The 22,644-nt window shown below is 33.9% G+C and overlaps 3 protein-coding genes and 1 long non-coding RNA gene across 5 annotated transcripts; 2 read left to right on the forward strand and 2 right to left on the reverse strand.

The window, feature by feature from the left end:
- Nucleotides 1-1,288: 1,288 nt before the first annotated feature.
- Nucleotides 1,289-8,447, reverse strand: LOC122194517 (uncharacterized). 2 transcript variants are annotated; one of them, XR_008223439.1, is made up of 8 exons: nt 7,887-8,447; nt 7,601-7,655; nt 7,118-7,205; nt 6,751-6,839; nt 6,489-6,625; nt 6,064-6,376; nt 1,609-5,965; nt 1,289-1,521 (listed from the first exon to the last, which is right to left on the reverse strand). It is a non-coding gene; the product is annotated as an uncharacterized LOC122194517 (long non-coding RNA). The 2 variants fall into 2 exon arrangements; XR_008223438.1 differs by having other exon boundaries at nt 1,290-1,521; nt 6,744-6,839; nt 7,887-8,446.
- Nucleotides 8,448-9,874: 1,427 nt separating this feature from the next.
- Nucleotides 9,875-12,425, forward strand: LOC111889440 (proteasome subunit alpha type-3). The gene is made up of 9 exons (XM_023885585.3): nt 9,875-10,097; nt 10,185-10,268; nt 10,506-10,579; nt 11,146-11,232; nt 11,331-11,415; nt 11,603-11,649; nt 11,875-11,940; nt 12,019-12,109; nt 12,216-12,425. The coding sequence occupies exons 1-9, from the start codon at nt 9,954-9,956 to the stop codon at nt 12,285-12,287; spliced, it is 750 nt and encodes a 249-aa protein (XP_023741353.1). The 5' UTR covers nt 9,875-9,953; the 3' UTR covers nt 12,288-12,425.
- An 883-nt stretch (nt 12,426-13,308) lies between these two features.
- Nucleotides 13,309-15,396, reverse strand: LOC111889381 (uncharacterized). Its single transcript, XM_023885522.1, has 2 exons — nt 15,313-15,396; nt 13,309-14,753 (listed from the first exon to the last, which is right to left on the reverse strand). Exon 2 carries the CDS (start codon nt 14,738-14,740, stop codon nt 13,616-13,618), a length of 1,125 nt encoding a protein of 374 aa, XP_023741290.1. The 5' UTR covers nt 14,741-14,753; nt 15,313-15,396; the 3' UTR covers nt 13,309-13,615.
- Nucleotides 15,397-17,119: 1,723 nt separating this feature from the next.
- On the forward strand, nt 17,120-18,337 carry LOC111889417 (uncharacterized). The gene has a single exon (XM_023885564.2). The coding sequence runs from the start codon at nt 17,120-17,122 to the stop codon at nt 18,335-18,337; it is 1,218 nt and encodes a 405-aa protein (XP_023741332.2).
- Nucleotides 18,338-22,644: the final 4,307 nt, after the last annotated feature.

The following is a 22,644-nucleotide window of genomic DNA, read 5'->3' on the forward strand; positions in this document are numbered from 1 at the left end:
AGGGAATCTTATGACACTTAGATTTTAAGGGTGTATGTGTTTCTATTCATGTGAATTTGTCAAAACCAAAGTTTACGACAAATTCAAACTCATATGGACCGAACTTTCTCAATCTTGATTTCTTGCCTTATCGTAACACGAATGCCCACCATATATTCCAAGTAGTCAAGCAGCTCACCCTTTCATATCAATGTAATTTTCATTGATCAAGGTGCTTGACTTTTATGCGTTCAAATGAGAACTCATAGAACTCACATGCATGATTAACTTAATTGGAACGACACAGAAACAAGATAGTGTCAACACGATAGGTTGTAAACCTCAACTCGTGTGCTGGTGATGATCAATAAGGTTTATTCTTGATTAGTTCTTGAAACTTTTCAAGACCATTAAGACTCCCACTGACTCCTTAACATATAAGATTATTTTGTCAATGAACATTTCTTGACAAACGAATATTCAAGAGTTAGTGTAGTTTTTATCAAGACAAAACATTTCATAAAATTGGTCCTAGTTGGTCTTTGTCTTATCCAAGACATCACAACTTTCCAATTTCAAATGTACGAAAATAAGAAAATCCTTTTTCCAAATTCTACACTTGATGAATGTTATTAACCTTCTTGAGACTTGTCACTCAATTCATAATCTTAACTCTAAGACTTGTTTTTGGAACGAAGTATGATTGACTTCTTGATTTAACCATTTCTTCAATTCCCGATTCCTCTTTCTTAGACATACAATTGCACAAAGACTCACTTAGAGCATCAATTGAGATATGGTTCTTAATCATTAAGACCTATCATAAAACATAATAAAAGGTACTCTCCCTTCTTCTTAGAATAGATAAACTTTTATCTTTCTGCCTACTTGATTCTTCTTATTCGTTCTGCTATTGATTTAAACTCTTTTCAATCAACTAAGAATCACACTTAATTTCATAAGTGTAATCATATTTACTTAACCTTAGTAAATCATGACGAATATCTTTGTTACTCTTGTGGTGGACTTGATCAACACACAACCTTGTGTACTCGATCTCCTAGTCCTTCACTTGACACTTTGTCAATAAATTAGTCTAATTTTCCAAAATGTGAAAGTTTTTCATTCATCATACAATACTTGTTGCATGATTCCAAGTTTCTGTCCACTTGAAACTTGGATGATGAGAAACTCTCCCTATTTGGTAAATTCTTGACCTTTCCATAAATAACATAATTAAGAATCACATCCATTTGTTGTAGAAATATGCAGACATCAATTTTTTTTCATAACGATTTCATTACAAGGAAATAAATAAATAAATACGTCAAACAAACTTTATTTTGTTCATAAAAGCAGCGGAAAACATTTGTCCTTACAATGCAAAATCAACTGAAAAACTATGGAATCAAATATTCCTAACAACTCTATCATAACTTTCTAAGATCAAATCTAATCTTTGAGTCCATGTGATCGAGATCCATTTCTTCATGATTAGATTCATCTTTCTCTTTCATCAAGCTTCCTCTCTTTTCACTGATCCTGCAAAACATTCAAATGTAATCTTATCACATTATGTAATAAGAATCAAGGAATAGGAACTTAATGGAGTTAGATAGTGGATTTTACCTGAAGCACAACCATACTCTTTGACTCTCCCATCTTCTGGACTCTTCAGGCTCTTAGGGCAGACTTGTATCCAACGCCCTTTCTCTTGGCAGCAAACGCAGGTCGGTTCTCCTAGAACGTCCTCGGAAGCATGGTTGGTTGATTTTCCTAACAAATATGCTCCATTGCTTTGCCAAATCATCTCTGATTCAGCAGCAATGAGCATGTAAGTTAGGTCAATAAGGTTTTCGTCATGATCCATCATATAATACTTTCTTTTAAACTCATTATATGATTCGGGAAGTGACTGCAGAACCCGGTTCACAGCCAACTTATCCGGGAATGACGCACCCAACATTATCAACCTATTGATGTGTGATTTCATTCCTAGAACGTGGGCACACACGGGTTTACCATCTTCATGTTTCATTTCCAATAGGGCTTTAGTGACATTGAACCTTTCAATTCTTCGATCTTGTGGGTTAGGGAGAATAACGGGAGGAAGTGGAGGAAGTGAAACATGATTTCTTGTTCCTCGATCGAATCATGGAATATCATCTTCATGTGGAATTCTTGTTCCACGGGATTTGGGAAGACCATAGTTGTCGTACTTTGACATCTACAAAACGGGAGAAAACAAATTCAAGTTAGTTGATCGATTGAGTCCTTAATAAATAGCCCAAATGAGATATTAAGGCTAGGACCCAACACAATACGCTACAACCTAGAAAAGGGATGCCGTAATCTAGTTGCAGAATATTTGAAGGTAAGTGAATGACGATTCACTAATTTCCACCATTAAAAAAACAAAAAAGAAATTTAAGTTTTAAATCTATGAAAACTCCTAGATCCTTTGAGATTCATTGAACATTTCAATGACATGTTAAATCTTGATATGCCCCTCTAGTTTGTGACTGGGATGCCGAGGATCACAAAGCGGGTGTGAATGACCATGCAAATCTACATGGTGCCCTCACATGTTACAGTCACCTATTCGATGTGCCGGTAAACCACACACGCTCCACCGAACTATGACAAACATTGAGTCACCCTTTGCTACCTTTGCTTAGAACCATTTAGTGTGTCGGTTAACCACACACGCTCCACTAACGTCTTCGCAAGGGCACAAAGTATAATTTCATGGAATTGCATCAATTCACTTTTGCCTAAAGTAACTAAGATTGAGAATTTTGTAAAACATTTAGTTACTTTTGTACTTCATTATACTTATAATGGAAGGTTTCGTCCTATCCTACCCGTTCGGCTAACGACCCTCCACTAGTCAAGAGTGCGATGGGTAAGAGTGGATACCCATTCAATCGCCATTTTATAGGCAATTTCCTTAAACACCCTTACAGACCAGCTTCGTGAATGAGGCCTACTAACGGTAAGACTGACTTTTACTCATATATATATATATATATATATATAATGTTAGACTTTTAATGTTATATATAGTATAGGGTGTATTTTACACTTTTTAAAATACTAGGTGGTCAAATTTAACAATTATACTTTTAATTCAATTTAAATTGTAAACCAAAACTTTATGGATTTATTAAACCTCTTTTAATTATACACCTTAATTAATTAATAAAACCATAAGGGTGTGATCTGAACAATTTTCAAAACAATACTAGGGTTTTAGAATTTAACATTCCTAAATTAAACTTTTAATCAACTTTTAAATTCCAAAACTTGAGGGAAAGTTTTGAAACATTTCAAAACATTAGAGTTTAGAATTTAAATATTTCAAAATCAAACTTTTTAATCAAAATTTAAATTCCAAAACTTGAGGGCAAGTTTTGAAACCTTTTTCAAAACATTAGGGTTTCAACTATTTAAATTTCAAAACAAAACTTTTGAGTTCAAATTTAAACTATAAAACCTAAAGGGGAAAAATTGAAACTTTTCATAACACAAGGATCAAATAATATTAATTAAACAATTTATTTTATCATTATCTATATTTGACATAATTTCAATTTCTTGCAAAGTAAGTTACCCAATTAATACAAATAATCAAACTTTATCATATAAGGAAGTTATTATAAGTTATTATCTAATTAATTGGTAATTATCTTTTGTTTAATCAAGGATATACTCATAAATATGTATAAAATCGGATTTTAATGATCTAAAACAGATAAGGCAATTATCCACGAGTAAAACAACAAGAAATCCCGAAAATAGCTCCATCTGACGCTCGAACTCGCCGAGTACCACACTGTACTCGCCGAGTACACTGTGGTACTCGCCGAGTTCATCAGGTAGGGAGCTCAAAACTCAATTTTGCAACTTAAACAAACATACAAGGCATCAACACAATAGAAACCAATCATGGCTCTGATACCACTGGTGGGTTTTAGCCATAAGAACATCCTATGTGCTCATACAAACCCTAATGCTTGGATATAGGTTTCTCTATTGTACATGCAATTCATCCAAGACTATAAACCCTAGATCTAGTATATGATAATCAATATAACATATGAATTAGGGTTTAGATCATACCTTGATTGTTATGTAGCAATAACAATCTCAAATCCTCCTTGTAATGACTTTAGAATCTTAGAGTCACAAATGTCACTCCTCTAATGGTTCACAACCACCAAGAGCAAGAGGATGAAGAAGAGAAGAGAAGGAGGCTGCCCAAAACGTGTGGAAACCCTAAGGAATAAGTTCTTCACGTTTTTGAGGCATAAGGGCTCTTTAAATAGTGAGGCTATTAGGGTTATCTAACAAGGAAACCCTAATTTAGATGCTTAAGCCCTAAGCAACCCATGAACTCCTTCCTTAAAGGCCTTAGGACGATTTCTAATGGGTTTCCCCACAGAATTCGTCCACCCCTTTAATATGGAGTCCATTAGCTCAATATTCAACTATTATACAATTAACAGTTCAAGTCCCTTAAGTTTAATTATTCTCTTTTAGCCACAAACTTAATTCTTATTAATTATTGACTAATATTAATTAAAAAATATGATTTCTCCTTTAATATATTATTCTCATAACATATTAATAAATCATATTTAATCATTTCTCTCCATAATTCATCATATCAAGTTGCTTTGGTGAAGGCAACCCAAAAGGACCATGCACCATCGGGTCAAGTACATACCAAAATAGTTATGGACTTAGACACTAATCCAACAACAAAGGCTATGGTTTCGACTTTAGGGTTTATAGGGATGGAGGCTAGGTATGAGAAGGTCCAAGCTGGATTATGATGCTTAAATAAAGGTCACAACCAAAAGATTAGGGTTTAGAGAATGCACGAGTACACCCAACGTACTCACATATATGCCCAACTTACTCTACTTTTGACCTACCATAAGTCTGCTGGCTTACGCCCAACGTAAAGCCTTGTACTTCCAACGTAAGGACCTCATTTGCAACAATTTAAAACATAAAGGTCTGGAACGAAAAGTACCTGAAAACGGGTGTTACATTTACTCTGATTGGTTTTAGAACAAATGGTTGTATGGATTTGATGGTTTAAAAATAAAATTTTTATTGGTATTTTTGGGACGTTACAGTTCTACATATTCCGGGGCTACCGATTTTGGTTTACTAGTTTTAAATCTCATCCCTAGTTTAAAGTGGGCATTTAAAAGTAATTTTACAAAAAATTAAGCTAATAAATGCAATTTATAAATTTTTAAATAGAAATTCAAGTATGTACCCCAAAAAATCCGAATCGAATACCCGAAAACCCAAAATCCAAAACCAAAAACCCGAATTGTAATTCGGTTCCGGTATCGATTATATTCCCAGACAAATAATACCTGATTAACACAAAAAATATAACCAAACAATACTCGAAACCCGAAAAATATAACCGAACAACACCCCTAGGTCCATGCACCTCACTTATTCTATACTACATCCGTCAATCAAATGAATTAAACAAATTTATTTATAAAGAATTTGTGTGACCTAAGATTGTAACCCATTATAAAAATTTCAAAACATCCGTACTAACTTTCATACCTTGAAGCTTAAGTATGCACAAGTTGTTTTTAACTAAACTAGGGTGTTTATAAAATTGGTTATTGATTTGTAACATGGAATCATGATAAATTAAGTAAATAAGATTTTTAAAGAAAACTAGTGGGGAAACCCCGCTCCGCGGGGTTCGGTTAAGACCACGGTTAGATGGGGAACCCCGCTTTGCCGGGTACGTATTAGTTAACAATATATAAAATAAATAATTCGATTCACCTTTAAATTAATAGTCGAAGATTAAAAAAAAAAACCTACCCCACCATCCTAAATAAAATTACACCCTGACACTCATCTTCTTGTTTGAACACATACCAATGTCTCGACCAAAACCTAAAAAATCATCTGCATCACCATATGTTATCATTGTCCTCTGCACACAGTACAACGGTAGATATACAAATTAAGAATCATAAGCATAATTGTTTAGAATCTAAAGGTATATTGATTTTATATTTATTTCACCGATACCTGCTCAGAAATACATTGAAGCAGGAGACTAAACTCAAATAGAAGGTCGAGTATGACAGCACCAAGATGACAACTTTTACCCATTGTTTCTTCACAAAATGATCGTCTTTATGGCCTATTACAGCAAAAGAAAAGCAACAAAACAATTAGGTAGTAAAAAATTCATATAAGACATTATACGCTTAAAAAAATTATAAAGGAAATAAAAATTTATGCTTCTTTTTGACGGCTTGCAGGTAGTATTTCAAGCTTTAGAATCTGCTTCTTTTTTAGCTTTATGATTTTGCCTCATCACCTTTCGTATTCTCCTATCCTATAAAAACATAACATGTGAACTCTTTAATCCATAATTTTTTTTTTAAACATCAGTAAAATAAAACACATGTCCCTTTTTGACAAAACTTCAATCTAAATTCCTAGGTTACTTTTTATGAGGAAAAGTGGTAGTGTTATGGGTGACCATGAATCTGTAGGGTATTTAGGTCAGAGATTCTGATACATTTGAAACATACTGTTTGAACATCTACTTCTCTTCCCATTTAGGTAGACTTTGAAGAGTCTCCTGTAATCGCAAATATGAAATGAAAAGGGCAGAATAGTCAAAATTTGTATTTGCTATATACTAAATGATCTAGAAAAGACAGTGAATTACTAATAAGAAGTGTACAAAGTGAGCATACATTTCACCTGAAAAGGGTGACTGTTTGACTCTTCCAATGCATGCATCAATTAGCTCCAACATTCAAGAAGTAACTTTAACAAATCAATTGAGAAAGCTACAGTATATTAAGTGTTAAAGGTAAATACACGTTGTTAATAATACCAACAAAAAAGTATCAACTATTTCTTGACTCCATATTTATAAACATGAAAAAGAAAGGTTTGAATAGAACAGATATTAAACGGTAAAAACAAAATATCAAAAAGTAAAAAGGAAAAAAATTAAAAGAATTGATAAACAGCAAAATTTCAAGATTTGCAAAAGTTATATGTGGTAAACCTAATGATTTTAGCAACTATAACTATATCAACATTAATCTCCATTAAAGTTCACCTGTTAAAACAACAACTCTGATAACAGCTCCAAGTCTCCACTTAGCCCACGTGTTTTTTGGTGCTGGATCATCTTCCTTTGCTTCTTTCTGTTTCAATACAGCCATTAGCTTAATCACTTCCTAAAATGACAAAAAAAACCCTATTGGAATGTGGAACAGAATTCAGAAAAATGATTTTAGGAAGACGAACTAACTAACCACTTCCATCTATCTGAGGTCAACCCATTTTAAAAAAAAAAAAAAATGAAGTTGAATGAAAGGATTAGAGAAACAATTGATAAACTTGGTTCAAGCATTCTATCAAGCAGTTGGAATGCAACATGAAACCTTTCTTTAAAATTTGAGAAAACTGTCAAATTTGATATTTCGATTGACAAAAAGGATGAAGAAGAAAAAAACCTTATTCATATAGAATAACAACACACCATAAGAAGTCAGTGTTTGCAGAAATAACGAAATCAGCAGAAGTGTTGATTACTAACCATCTCTAAGAAATTGATGTTAGGGCTTTCTTGGGCAACAACGATAGCAGCAGAACTGAAAAGACAATAACAAAATGAAGAAAGAATTAAAGATTAGGGCGGATTGGTGTAGAATGAAATGGGGACTACATATTTCGGTTGATTACTAAAGAAAGCACGGTTAATTACTGCAGAATATGGTGAAGTAAAGAAAAGAAGATTGATTAGTAACTATCTGTAAGAAATCGATGCTAACAAAAAAAACACAAAAGAAAACAAAACAATCATAGTATAGTCGTATACGAACCTCGATGAAGAGAAAATTTTGAATAGAACTTGTAAGAACCTTATAACAGATGTTGGACCAGAGAACGTGGAAGCCCAAATCAAACACCAAAACAAATTGTTTTTGTTATACGCGTCGTCGATAAAAGGTGTGCATGTCACCGATGTATCGGTGAAGACAGCGTTCGAGCACGTAGTCAACGGTGACGTCGTAGGCGAGTGTTGATCGGAACAGAGATAAAAGAAATTGTATTTTTCTTACTAAAACACTTCAATCGATCTAGGGCTTAAATCAGTAGAAACCCCTTCGTGTATTAGACGGATCTTCTGGCCTTTGACCGGTGGTTTGTTGGAAATTGAAGACGTGATCGAATAGAGAAAGACCAAAGCAAAATTGACGAAGTAATCGTCGCTACATCTGCTGTTGGGAGTTCTATGAAGGAACCGACTCCATTTGCCACAAAATGGAATAAAAGAGTAATACATGAGGCGGTGGAGGAACGAAATTGGATGATAGGGGCGGTGCGGTGCATGGTCGGTGGTTTCAAGGAACGGAAAATATAGTGAATGTCAAAAATATAAGAGTAAGGAAAGTAAATAGACCGACCTGTCAATCTGGAATAAACCAAGGACGATATTTGTCAAAAAACCATCACATTCACTGTAGCTAAGGTAGGAAAAATTTAATATATATATAATAACAATTTTTTTTCTAGTTTTTGAAAAATACAATTTATCTTGAATGCCTTGTTCAAAGAAAAATTCTCTACGTATATCCAAAATATCTATTTGGAGTTGTTTAAATAAATACTTATTCTATAATGCTCCATTCAAGATTTGATCTTCAGATTCAAGAGTTATGTTTTTTGTTTTTTCCATTTTTTTGAAAGAAAATATCCCCACTTTATGTCTGAAATGTCTTTCTTGAAGTGCTTAATGCCATTATTTTTAATAAAATGTCTGATTTAAGTAAAATATGATTTTTTTTCTTGAAATTCCAAATTTATTCATTTGATTTCAAACTTATTCTCGAAATCCGAAATTTCAGTCTAGAATCCACAATGTTGGTTTGAAATTTCGGAATGTTAATCAAAAATGTATTTTTTGTCAGAAAAAATATTTTCTATTGATTTGAAATGGCTATTTCAAACCAAATGATTATTTTTTTTTTCTAAAAACAAAATTTTCTAATTATTTTTTTCCGAATACGCCTTAAATTGTGGTTAGATCCCTTAATATCCTTTTCATCGTTATCATTATCACTAGGGATGACAAAAAAGCCCGAACCCAAAGGGGAAACTCGAAACCCAATCATTTCAGGTTGGGGAACGGGTCGTTATTGGGTTTTATATCGGGTTCGGGGCAGGAAGTGGGTTATCCTCACCCGATCCGCCCCACCCCGATTATATATATATATATATATATATATATATATATATATATATATATAATATGTTAGAATCCTTTTGATGTTAATTGCACATATTCAAAGATAAAATACTTACTGTGGACAATCTTTTTAATTATTAACAATTTGGTATGAATGATCATTTTTTATGTTTTGACGTATTACACTAAATTTAAATCAAATAATTTTTAAAATAACATCCTATTTATTTTATTAAAGTGATTCATCATATTTTTAATTTAAAGGGATGCTAGAACATATATTTTTATAAGACAATGGGGTCCCCTAAAACGGAATACAATTTCGTTACAGTAAACCAGATAAGATACCTGAAAGTCGACGAAAAAACCTGAAACCCGATGAAACGCCCCGATAAGATACCCAAAAGATATCGGGACAGGTTTGAAAAACATTGTGCCACCCCGAACCCGTCCCGTCGCCGTTCCTAATTATCATTGATGGTATTTTAGGGAAATTTTGTTGAGAAATATGAGGGGGCGAAACTACAATTAACCACTTGTTGAGGGTCTACTTTGTCGCATCTTGCTCATTTCTTTTCTTGAGACGAAAGACAACCAGCCCGCTTATAACTTTGCCCTTTTTCTTCACTTATTCCGAAACCCCAATCAAACGAGAAGCCAGTAAACAAAATCAGTAGTATCAAATTCGCCCTAGAAGAAGATGAGTAGCATAGGAACAGGTTACGATCTATCGGTTACAACCTTCTCACCGGACGGTAGGGTTTTTCAGATCGAGTACGCTGCTAAAGCTGTCGATAACAGCGGCACCGTCGTCGGCATCAAATGCAAAGATGGCATTGTTATTGTAATTTTTCTTTGTTCATTGTGAACTTCGAAATTTGAAGGTATGGTTGTTACTGCTTATTGACCGCGGATGATTTTTGAAATACAGGGAGTAGAGAAGCTGATTGCGTCGAAGATGATGTTGCCTGGATCTAATCGTAGAATCCACTCCGTGCATCGTCATTCTGGGATGGTAAATGGAAATTTGTTTTTGTTGCTATATCTGAAGGGTGTACTTTGTTGTGATATGACTGATTATGCAATTTGAAGGCGTTGAATGCTCAGTCATGGTCAATTCCATCTTATTTATGATATTGAAATCCTTATAATAAGCAAGTAAAAGTATTGAGAAGTTATCCATCACTCTAGTCTTTTGTGAGTGCTTTATTATCTGCTGAATATATGCTTCCGTTGGTGTTACCCTGTACAGGGTGTAGCCGGATTAGCTGCAGACGGGAGACAGATTGTTGCAAGAGCCAAATCTGAAGCCCAAAACTATGAAAGGTTTTCTCACATTCCATTTTATTTACTTTTATGCCTTCCTTTTTATCACATCCTTAAGGTAGCAAGATGCCATTAGTTAGGTTTTTAATAAATATTGCATAATGTTATGAGTTTATAGGAATAGATATGTTCTTGAGCATTATTGGCCTTTTAAGCTCTTTGGTGCCTAAAGTGAGATCATGTATATATGGAGTTTGTATGAATAGAAGCATCCGTTCTTCTTGACAATGACAGTCATCTATTGCAGACAACAAATCTTTTTTAAGGAACATCTACAAGAAATCGTGTAATCATTTTCTGTTAGCTTGACCTATCTGAATATTTAAGGTTTTATTGTTCCAAATTATGGCCACTGTCTTCCCTAAAACTAAACTAAACAATCAGCAATGATCTCCAGCCTCTATATTAATAGCTACATGTCATAAACTATCTTCATAAGGGCAGTCATACATTACACTTTGAATTTATTCTTGTAATAATTCTAGCCTCTTAGAAGCAAATACACATTTATTTTTCAGATAAAAAACATCATGACTTACAATATCAAAGTTTTGTGCATTTTGCAGTACTTATGGCGAACCAATTCCAGTTAAAGAACTTGCTGAGCGTGTTGCTAGCTATGTGCATCTATGCACACTTTATTGGTGGCTCAGGTTTGTAGAACATAAATATTGTATCACTTCCAAATTTGAAAACACCTACATCTTTATCTTTATATTATTATATACTAAGAGCAGTATTTGTGCTACAGACCTTTTGGATCTGGGGTGATTCTTGGAGGTTATGACCGTGATGGCCCACAGTTATATATGGTTGAACCTTCCGGTGTTTCCTATGTAAGTTACCATTCTATTTTTAGAAATAGTGATGATGATGCCAAAACAATATATTAAAATAATGGTATTTTGTGACTACGCAATGATAGTAATCTTTTTAAAACAATGGTGTTTTGTGAAATAAAATACAAATGGTTTGCTACCCATTAACAACATTAACCCTAAATTCTAATGCTATTTCTTTTAGAGATATTTTGGAGCTGCAATTGGGAAGGGAAGGCAGGCTGCTAAAACGTAAGTGAACTCATGTTTATTGATCTTAAGTTCTCATTGCTTAAAACTTTGCATGTGTTTAACATGGTAAAACTCAATTTACCATGGGCTTGAGTTAAATTGCTAATCAAGTTGTGCAAACGGAGCAAATTTATTAACTATGGTTCATAATTGTGTTCTATTGCATGGTTAAATATGTGTGTAATTTTTTATATGCTAATATTGGGTGCAATTGTTTAACTACAGGGAGATTGAAAAGTTGAAGCTTTCTGAGATGACCTGTCGTCAAGGGGTTATTGAAGTAGCAAAAATGTGAGTCTTTTTTCTTAGTTATAAAACCTGTTTTGTTTTTTTCCCCTCATTTCTTTTTGACTTAATGGATTTATGCAGAATCTATGGAGTACATGATGAGGCAAAGGACAAGACCTTTGAATTGGAGATGAGTTGGGTCTGTGATGAATCAAACCGCCAGCACCAGAAGGTAACCAAACCAAACCAACTCTTTTTATTTTTTATTTTTATTATTAAATCAAATATGTGTGTGTGTGTGTGTGTTACGTTGCTATAATGATGAATGTCATGTGTAGGTACCCGAAGCACTTTTGGAGGAGGCAAAAGCAGCAGCTAAAGCAGCATTGGAAGAAATGGATGCTGATTAAGATCCCTTAATAATATATTACTCCCCCTTTGTGTTTGTGGTTGTCTTACTCTTGGATTTAAATTTGTTAGACACCTTGATCCAGCATATTTTAAGTTTGGTTGCTATTAATCATCAAAGATTGTAGTATTTCACAACACTTTAAAATTTTCATGACATTCTCTTTTGCCACCACCTCAGAAAACAAAATTTTCAAAAGAATTATTAAAATTGTTTTGATGACAAGAGACCCGTTAACAAAATTTATAGACTTCAAATATTATGTTCTCGATGGAAAAACCACTAAAAGGTGAACAAGTTGACTCAATAAAATGTTTTCAAAAAATGGAAGGCGTTTGAGTGGCCTTATACGAATCGTAATTAAAAAAAAATCATTTTTGTTATACGTTTGGTTGTAAGGTTCGACTTAATCGAATTCATTGGAATCGTTAAATTCTATCAGACGGAATAAAGTTGATCCTATCTGCCTGCATCAAAACTTATCACATATATCAAATAATAGACGTGTTTCTTATCAAATAAAAACATGATTAAAAACAGAGGCCTTTATAGAATTAATTAACTTTGTTAAGTAAAAAATGCTAGCTTTTAGGAAGAAAGCAAAAATTATATACATTTCCTGTTAGATGAATACCCAAACTATAACAAAATCCAAGTATAGGCATAAAATGGCCAATATGGTTTGGGTACATCTAAACTTATGAATATGGTCCTTTCTAGTTATTTTAATTATTTAATTATTATATATATGGTCCTTTCTTTAATTTGGGTACATCTAAACTTCCACAATTAATAATATGATTTACCATTTTACATCTTTTAATTCTTATTATAAATTTATTTAGTTATTTTAATTATTTATCTATTAAAAAATGTTTAAAAATTATAAAAGAGAAATAAAGGCATTAAAATAGTCATTTCAATTTTGACTGGCAACAAATCCACAACCAAATTAGCAGAAAATAAAAACATATAAGTAATTTTGAAAAGGATTTTAAGACTGCAAGGAGGCACATGCCAACACCACCCCCTAGCGTTAATTAGGTTTTACAGATAGTTAAGTTGATTTCTTTTCTACACAATCTCTAAGCAAGAGTACTACAATGGCAAGTATATGACAAAAAAAAAAACCCTTAAAATTAATGGATGTTCTCCACATATGTAAAACAAGAAGAACGATTAAAGAAAGAACACTACCAGAGTACTACAATTATAATTAAGCACCTTTACTTCTAACATCATTCAGTCGTCCATTATCCAACAAAATCAACAATACCCATTCTCTTGTTTTATGTTGTGAATATTGTGGTTTCTGCATATATGCATTATTTAAATCTTAATTGGTGCTGATGAATGAACCACGAAATGGTCATGATCAGATCCAATGCTGATGTCCAACTCTTTGAAGACTCCATTTTTCACATCATAACTACACATACGTATACCCTTAGCAGCTGTTGTGGATCTCAGAATGATATATCGCTTACTTATCCCACCACAGATGCGATAAGTATCAAGGTATCTTGTATAGTGCCCAGTTATCAACTGCAACTTTTTCCACCTTTTCCTACGAAAATCTTTAAGAATCCATACATTGCCCTGATCATAAACTCTATCAAAAACGGCGAGGAAACCACCAATCACAAAAAGAGAATTCCCGTGGTATCTCTCCTCAATTGATGTCGGTAGTCTTTTCTGGAAAATTTCTTCTGTTTCAGTATCCATTGAAACCAGCAGGTCGTTGGAGTCATTAAAGGTTTCCCAGTGGATGTACCTACCTTGACGAACTAAGACCGGTTCACACCAAGAATGTAGCCTGTTCTTCACGTCCTTGGTAAAAGAACCTTTCACGTGTTTCCACTTTGAAGAAACACAACTCATCAGATTATCTCCTCTTCCAAGATTAAGAATATGGCATTTGATTGGTGGGCCACTATACAAATGAACGACCTTGTATATTCCCTTGAACCCAGAAAGTGCCACTCCACAGTTGCCAATACAATATCTACCACAAGGTGCATTATGCTGGGGTAGATATGATCCTTCCTTGGTAATTAGATTATAAACATACAAAGTGTCTGTGTAGGAAACGGATATCAGAAGAAACTCGTTACACCAAGACCTTATCATGCCTATGTGAGGTATGTCAAGATCCTGCTCTTTCACTTGTAGCCTTTCTCCTTCTTCCCTTATATCCACAAGACATGTTCTGAAGGTTTCCATATTCTGGAGGATATATGAAGCATGGTCTAGCAAGATGCTGTTTGTGATTATATTGAACCAACGGCTACATACATACTTTGCCTTATAACGGAGGACAGCATCAGGAAGCCTTTTAAGGATTTCTATAAGGATGTCATCTGGAAGAAAGATAAACGGGTCAACCTTCACTATCTTACTCTTTCTTGCCCTCCGTTTATGTGCAAATTTTTTCCGGGACTTGCGCCTTGACATTTCCACCTGACTTCTGTTTCAAAACTGTATATTACCTTTTCTTGTAATCAGAAATATGAGGAAGAAACTAACGAGTCAAGGGTTTTAGCTACGCAAATGTACCAATACAAACTAGTCTATAACGTAATATATAGCATTCTGACACCAACAGGGAATAAGTTTCCAAAGAACAGAAAAAAGATGCATAGCTATTTGTTTTAGTTTAGCCTACGTAGAGTCTATATATCTCTTCTCAAATGGATTAAAAAGTAAGATTTACCACTAAAAATGATGCATCCGGACACATCTTCATGCATGAGGCACAAATTGTTCATCATCTTACACCATAGATGTAGATGTGTAGTAAACTAGCAGTTATGTAACATCTACAATCTATACAGTTAGCTACAAGAACTAACACCATCGTTCATATTGAAAACTTATTATAGGGCTAAAAACAAAAAGAAACTTCAAACTGTAAAATATGATTTGATCGACAGAAATTTGCGTTGAATCGCAAGCACGTAGGGATTAGGAAAGACACATTCATATAAGAATTCTCAAGATGACATAAACGAATAAAAGAAGAAAACCTGTTGCAGGCTAGCTTGATGATAGTCGAAATTAGGTTTGAGTTAATCGATAGATAATCAGAAGCGAATCTACATAAATGTGGGTATTGGGTCTCTACAACAATATAAGAAAAAGTAAAAATGACACTACAGCCCATTAACATTTTTATATTTGTTTTCTCACTAGAAGAATAATTATCTATGGGGATGACACCTGTCCATACACGACAGATGTTGACGCTAAAAGCAAGGCTATACTAATGACATGTTGTCGGCATAACTTTTGCCAATTTTGACCAATTCAGTTTGACCGGAAACGTTATGCAGACAACATGTCGTCTGAACAGCTTCGGCGGGAAATGGAAATTTTTACGCTGTCTTTTGAAATTCTATGCCGACGACAAATGTAATTTACATTTATTTTGAAATTCTACGTCGGTCTTTTGAAATTCTATGCCGACAAAATTTTTTACGTGGTCTTTTGAAATTCAATGTCGGTATATGTCACGACAAATGTAATTTACATTTATTTTTATTCTATGGTGTCACTATGCCATGCTGGCAATCCGCGTGAAAATGCTATGACGACGACTTGTCGGCAAAAGCCTCCGTTTTTTTTTTTTTTTTTTTTTTTTTTTATTTCAGCAATTAAACAAAACGACGTGGTCTTTGGTACCTTATACCAACAATATGTCGTCTGCATAGGGTTTAGCCCCATCTAAGACTAGAGACGTCGACGACTACGTTCATTTTGCCTTGTTTCTCTCTTTCTGTCGACAACCAAACCTCTTCCGGTCACTCCCCTTCGTCGACAACTAGTAGGTATGCTTCTTGGTCATTCTATTCTTCCTAATTTTGTGATTGGTCAAGGTTTTTATTTTGGTTTTGAGTTTTTTTTTGTCCGATTGTAGCTTTCACCTCTGATTTTGGGGTATTTTTTCTGGTTGAAGTCTTCATAGCCTTCACCATCGTTGACCCTTCACCACCACTGGCCTCTACAACTACCTACACCTGTCATATTGAGGTATGATTCCGATTTCATGATTGTATGTTTTTTCAATTGGGTTATTTGTTATAGTTCATCATTATAGGATTTCTCCATAGAATTTCTTTATGTTTATCATCCAAGTTCCAATTTCTCATTGGATTTGTTTCTGATAGTCATCATTGCATGTATTTTGGAGATCTCTCCATCTTCAATTTTGGGTTTTGCAGATTTCACAGGTGGCTTACGTGATTTCATTCGTAATTTTCTTATGTACATGGACATTCTCTTTCTAAAGAAACGTAATCAATACAAAATCTTCCCAACATCATCATTTCATTCACTATGAAACAGATGGTTTACATCAACATATTACTCCCTCCGTTCCATTTTTATTGTCCACAAACAAAAAACACAAAGTTTAAAAAAACATTAATTATTGATTACTTTATTCAGTAAAATGACATTTTTACCCTTTTATAAACTTATCTTATTTTGTCTTTTAAAATTCTGGATTTTTTACTCCAACTTTTAAAATTCCATTTTTTACGCAAAAATATACCGCCAAAATTTTACTTTTTATTTTAAATTTTCATTTTCTTACGGTAAAAATTGGAGACAATTAAGCCGCCATAATTTTAAAATTTTACTCCAGCTTTTACTTTCTTTTTCTTATGATAAACAATTGGAGGCAATTATGCCGCCATAATTTTTTGCCGGAAGCACTTAAAGATAATTTTATGGAGCCAATATTTTTACCACCTTTATATTTATATGCATCAACCAGTTCATAATAATGTATTCCAACTTCAAATTTATTCTTATCAACACTTCAGTTATCATATGGAGCTTTCCACAAATCCACCTATTAAAAAAAACACTACCATTGCACAACGTCAAGCTATATTTCAATCCTTATTGCAAGAAAGTTTCGATGGAAGATTAAAAAAGGGTTCCACAAGTGAAGTAGCTTCATTATTCTCGGTTTCTAAGCGAACCGTTAGTCGCATTTGGCATCAAGGTAAAAATCAAGTTGACCATGGATTACCGGTTGATTTCTCTTCAAATATGCCAATGGTTGTTGGGCGGAAAAGGGTACAAATAAATTTGAATCAAGTTTCGGAAATTCCATTACGTCGTCGATCCAATATACGCTCTCTTGCAAAATCTCTAAATGTTTCAAAATCAACATTGCATAGAAGAATTAAAGAAGGTGTGCTTCGAACACATACAAATGCCATCAAGCCAACTCTAACTCATGAGAATAGAAGAGCAATGTTAGAATATTGTTTATCAAAGATTACATTGTCATCATTATTTAGTCCAATTCCTACATTCCATGATATGTTTAATGTTGTCCATATTGATGAAAAATGGTTTTATATGTCAAAACCATCAAAACGTTATTATCTTGTCCCCGGTGAGGATGAACCGTTAAGAACATGTAAAAGCAAAAAGTTTATTACAAAGATCATGTTTCTAGCGGCGGTAGCAAGACCGAGATATGATTCATCGGGCAACGAAGTTTTTTCGGAAAAATTTGGTATCTACCCATTTACAACATTAGAACCTGCTAAACGTTCAAGCAAAAACCGTGTTGCGGGAACAATGGAGACGAAGCCTATTTTATCGGTGAACAAAGAGGTAACAAGGTCATGCTTGATAGAAAAAGTTCTACCGGATATTAGAGCTAAATGGCCGCGAGGTCATACCGGTCCTATATTTATTCAACAAGATAACGCAAAGCCCCATATTGATGTTGATGATAGCGAGTTTCTTGAAGCGGCATCGCGAGATGGGTTTGATATTCGACTTTGTTTTCAACCCCCCAATAGCCCGGATTTGAATGTTTTAGACCTTGGATTTTTTCGAGTAATACAATCACTTCAAGAACAAGAGGCTTTGAGTACAACCAATGAATTGGTTAATGTGGTTCAAACATCTTTTGAAAGAATGCAATCACAACAACTTAACAATGTTTTTTTTAACACTACAAACATGTATGAAAAAAATCATAAAGGTTCAAGGTGGCAACAATTATCATATACCGCATATTGGTAAGTCTAGGTTAGATCGACAAGGTAACTTACCACTCCAAATTGAGTGTGATCAAACTTTAATAGACGATGCTGTAATGTATTTGAACAATTAAAAAATTTGCATATCAATTTGTTTTGAAAGAAACAGTTCATGGTGTTTTGATTTTAATGAAAAAAAAGACTTTTGTGTTTGGAAGTTTACTGTCACTTTATTGTTCTTTTTTGTTTACGTAAAGCAACTTGTGAAAAAGCAAGAAAGCACAGTTTTCTTTTTCCTCGTAAATCCCAAATTTAAATGCATTATAGATAACTTAAATGAATGGTAATATAGTAAAAATACACATTTATTTTTAACAATGACAATTAATTTGGGACAACTTAAAATAGTAATGTGGCCAATAAAAATGGGACGGAGGGAGTACAACTCAAAATTCACTACAAAATCGCTCACACTCATATTTCAAACATGAACATGATATATGAACAAACCCTAAACTGAAACCATAATCTGAAGATGAGAGAGAACTGATGATACATATGAAAATATCTCGACTAATGTATCAAATGAATCCAGCTAACACATTATATACATCGGGTCTCTTAACATCGGGTATGACCCATCAACCCGCGTGTATACTTGTGTAACGCCCATAGATCATGGCTAGTCAATTTAGACACAATTAGTGTCAAAAATGACTTTTTGATGGAAAATTATTTTGAAGAAGTAATCTTAACTAAGTTGTAGTATATGTTACAAGGATTCCGTACATATAAAGAACACTGAAATCCGAGTTATAACGAAGAAGTTATGACCTGTCGAAGTTTCGCGACAGAACCGGCACAACACAACGCAACGTAAATAGTGAATTTACGTTGGAGCGATATTTGGCCTTAGCGATCTAAATGAAAGTCATAGAATACGTTAAACCGAGAGCGTGCATAAAAAGAACGCCCAAATCTGACTTCGTATGAGGAAGTTATGATTTTTCTAAGTTTCAGCTTAGCAGTATGCAGCCCGAATACTCGATTTGAGATCGAATGATTTTTAGCCAAAAAAACCTAAACGAGAATCGAAGGTCTCGTTAATAGTAGCGTAACAATAAAAAGACAGACAAAAACGGAGTTCAGATGAAGGAGTTATGAATTTCGAACGAAGTTTTCCTATCCCGGCCTACTAAAAATAATATATTAAAAATGAATTCAAAGTTAGCCGACGGAGTCTAAACGAGAGTTGTAGAGCATAATCTCACCTACGCGTGGATATAAATAACATCGAAAACGGAGTTCGTATGCGAAAATTATGAATTTCTGAAGTTCGGGGCGCGAAACCCCGTAACTGTCAGGGTTCACGACGTGAACTAACTTCTGATGCCTTTTGGGTGCCTCCAGAGCAAGTGGACGAATGAAGAATGCAGTGACCTACTGTGCTCACGACATGAGCACTTACAACTCACGACGTGAGTACAGAAAATGGCCCTATAAATAGAATTGAAGGGGCAGCCGGCCATGGTTGCAAATTCACTCTTCTCTCACCCATATTACCTCAATTTACGTGCAAAGAAGTACCCCCGAAGCTCCGGTATCATCCATAGACCCGAAGCGAGTCCCGAAGCCCCGAAGATCCCGAGGAGAAAAGAGTTTTTGAGCCGAAGCTCTGCCTGCGAGAAACCAGGTGTTTGGAGTTATTCCGGTTTCACCGAAGAATACTATTTGAAGAGCCGTAGTGTTGTCCGATCATCTTCTGATCAAGTGAGTGTATAGTCCCTTTCATAAACACGAGTATAATACAAGTATTGTTCGAATGTATTAGATATATGTTTTGTGTGAGTGTGTGGTCACTTTCTTCTAACACATAAATATGAAGTATTTGCTATGAAATACGTGCTATGTGTTTATATATTGAATGTCATAATACTAGCAGATGCGCTTATAAGATAATCCTGACAGATGCGCTTATAGGATAATGTCGGCAGATGCGCCAAGTAGAGAATGTCGTAACATCCTGGCAGATGCGCTTAAAGGATAATGTCGGCAGATGCGCCTAAAACAAAATGACATAAACGTGGCAGACGCGCCTCATGTAGCAATAGGCATTGTGCCAATTCCTTAGCTCAATCCTTAGGAATGATAGAAGGAAGGATAGTTGATTCTTAGGGTAAAACCTTAAGAAATAAAGAAGATAATAGGGGTGGGTAATTGGATTGATTGTTTGATAAGTGAATATAATAATTATATTATTGTGGGTTGAAAACCCTATATGCTCACCACGCTCCCAAGCCTGACCCACTCAGTTTTCTTTGTATCACAGGTATCGATACGAAGACATATTTCACTGAGAGATTAAAGGAGATGTAAATCATTAGTGTAAATGAATGTATGTTCTGTTTATGTTTATGTGTCTGTATCGGAACATGACATCCTGAGATTTTGTTATATAATGAAAATACATTTCTTTAAGAAATGCTTTGATAAATTCTTATCATATTTTGTTTTGGGAACAAATTCCGCAACCGTTTTCTTTGAAAGATTACTCTGATTTTTAAAACAAATCGGTCTTTTCTGGTCGTGAAATTGGGGATGTCACAAACTGTCACCTGCACATACAATTCACAATACACCCCCACAAATATACAATAGTACACTTTTTACCCAATAATCAATAAATTAATGTCTAAGTTTGGAAACAATTATTAATACTATTTTCAACATGCCCCCTCAAACTAAACATTAATTTGAGAGAACACACAATTAATCAATTTTTCTTAAAAACATCAATCATATTAACACGATTCACAATATATTCATGATGAACACTTCCAAGAGATTTAGTAAGTATTTATGCATTTTGATTTGAAGACATAATTTTCTTTACTTTTAAAACTCCATTCTCAATTTTTTCCCTAACACAATGAAGGTCAACTTCAAAATGTTTTTTTTTTCATGAAATACAAGATTTAAAGCCAATTTAATTGTAGATTCATTATTACAAAAAATATCCACATGCAAATTAGGTTTTATACCTAAATCATGAAGCAATTTTAAAATCCATATTCATTCACACGTTATGCTGCCTAATGCCATGTATTCAGATTCAGTGGAGGAGCGAGAAACATTACTCTATTTCTTGCTCTTCCAAGAAACAAGTGATACTCCCAAGTAAACAAGATATCCTATTATAGACCTTCGACTAAACAAACATTTAGCCCAGTCTGCATCAACAAACCCAACCAAATCTAAAGAACTAGACTTAGTCAAATGTATACCCATACCTAGACTATTTTTCAAATACCTCAATAATCTGAAAGCAATATTAACATGTGATTTATATGGATTATGCATGTATTGACTTAACAACTGAACAACATAAGCAATATCAGGTCGAGTGACAGTTAGATAAATCAATTTACCAATAAGTTTTTGATATTCAATTATATTAACTAAATAATCCATGAAATACTTCCTTTGATTAAGACAAATGCCACTGTCGATTCTTAACACTTCAATACCCAAGAAATATTTCAGATCACCTAAGTCTTTGATTAAGAACTGGAATTTAAGGAAAATTTTAACATTATTTAATTCACCCTCATTATTACCAGTTAAAATAATATCATCCACATAGACAAGAAGCACAACAAAAGTATTTTGAAAATATCTAACAAATAAGGAATAATCATTTATACTTTGTTTAAAACCAAAACTGGAAAGAGAAGAGCACAACTTCTCATTCCACTTTCTTGGGCCTGTTTAAGACCATTAAGAGACTTTAATAACCTACAAACTCAATATCATCCTTTGAATGATATCCTTCAGATTGACTCATATATACACATTCAGACAAATTTCCATATAAAAAACATTGTTAATATCTAGTTGATAAAGGGGCCAAGAATTATACACAACTAATGAAATAACCACACAAACTGTTACTATTTTGGCCATAGGAGAAAAAGTATCCTCATAATCTATACCTTCCCTTTGATTATAGCCTTTAGCCACAAGCCTGACTTTATATCTTTCTATATCACCATTGGATTTATATTTGATTTTATAAATCCAACGACATCCTATAGCTTTTCTTCATGTTGGAAGGTTAGTGAATTCCCAGGCATTGTTTCTATAGAGGGATTCCATTTCCTCATTCATGGCTTTGATCCAATTTGGATCTAAAGCTGCTTCACTATAGGTTTTTGGTTTAACAGTTTTATTAAGACTAGAAATAAAACAAAAATTTTCATTATTAAGAGTTGAATAGTTTACAGTCCTTTCGATTCCATATTTATGCTTACCCTCTACAACATAATCACTAAATCTAACTGGCATGTGAAC

Source organism: Lactuca sativa, chromosome 5 (assembly GCF_002870075.4).
Source record: "Lactuca sativa cultivar Salinas chromosome 5, Lsat_Salinas_v11, whole genome shotgun sequence".
In the NCBI taxonomy this organism is placed as follows: Eukaryota; Viridiplantae; Streptophyta; class Magnoliopsida; order Asterales; family Asteraceae; genus Lactuca; species Lactuca sativa.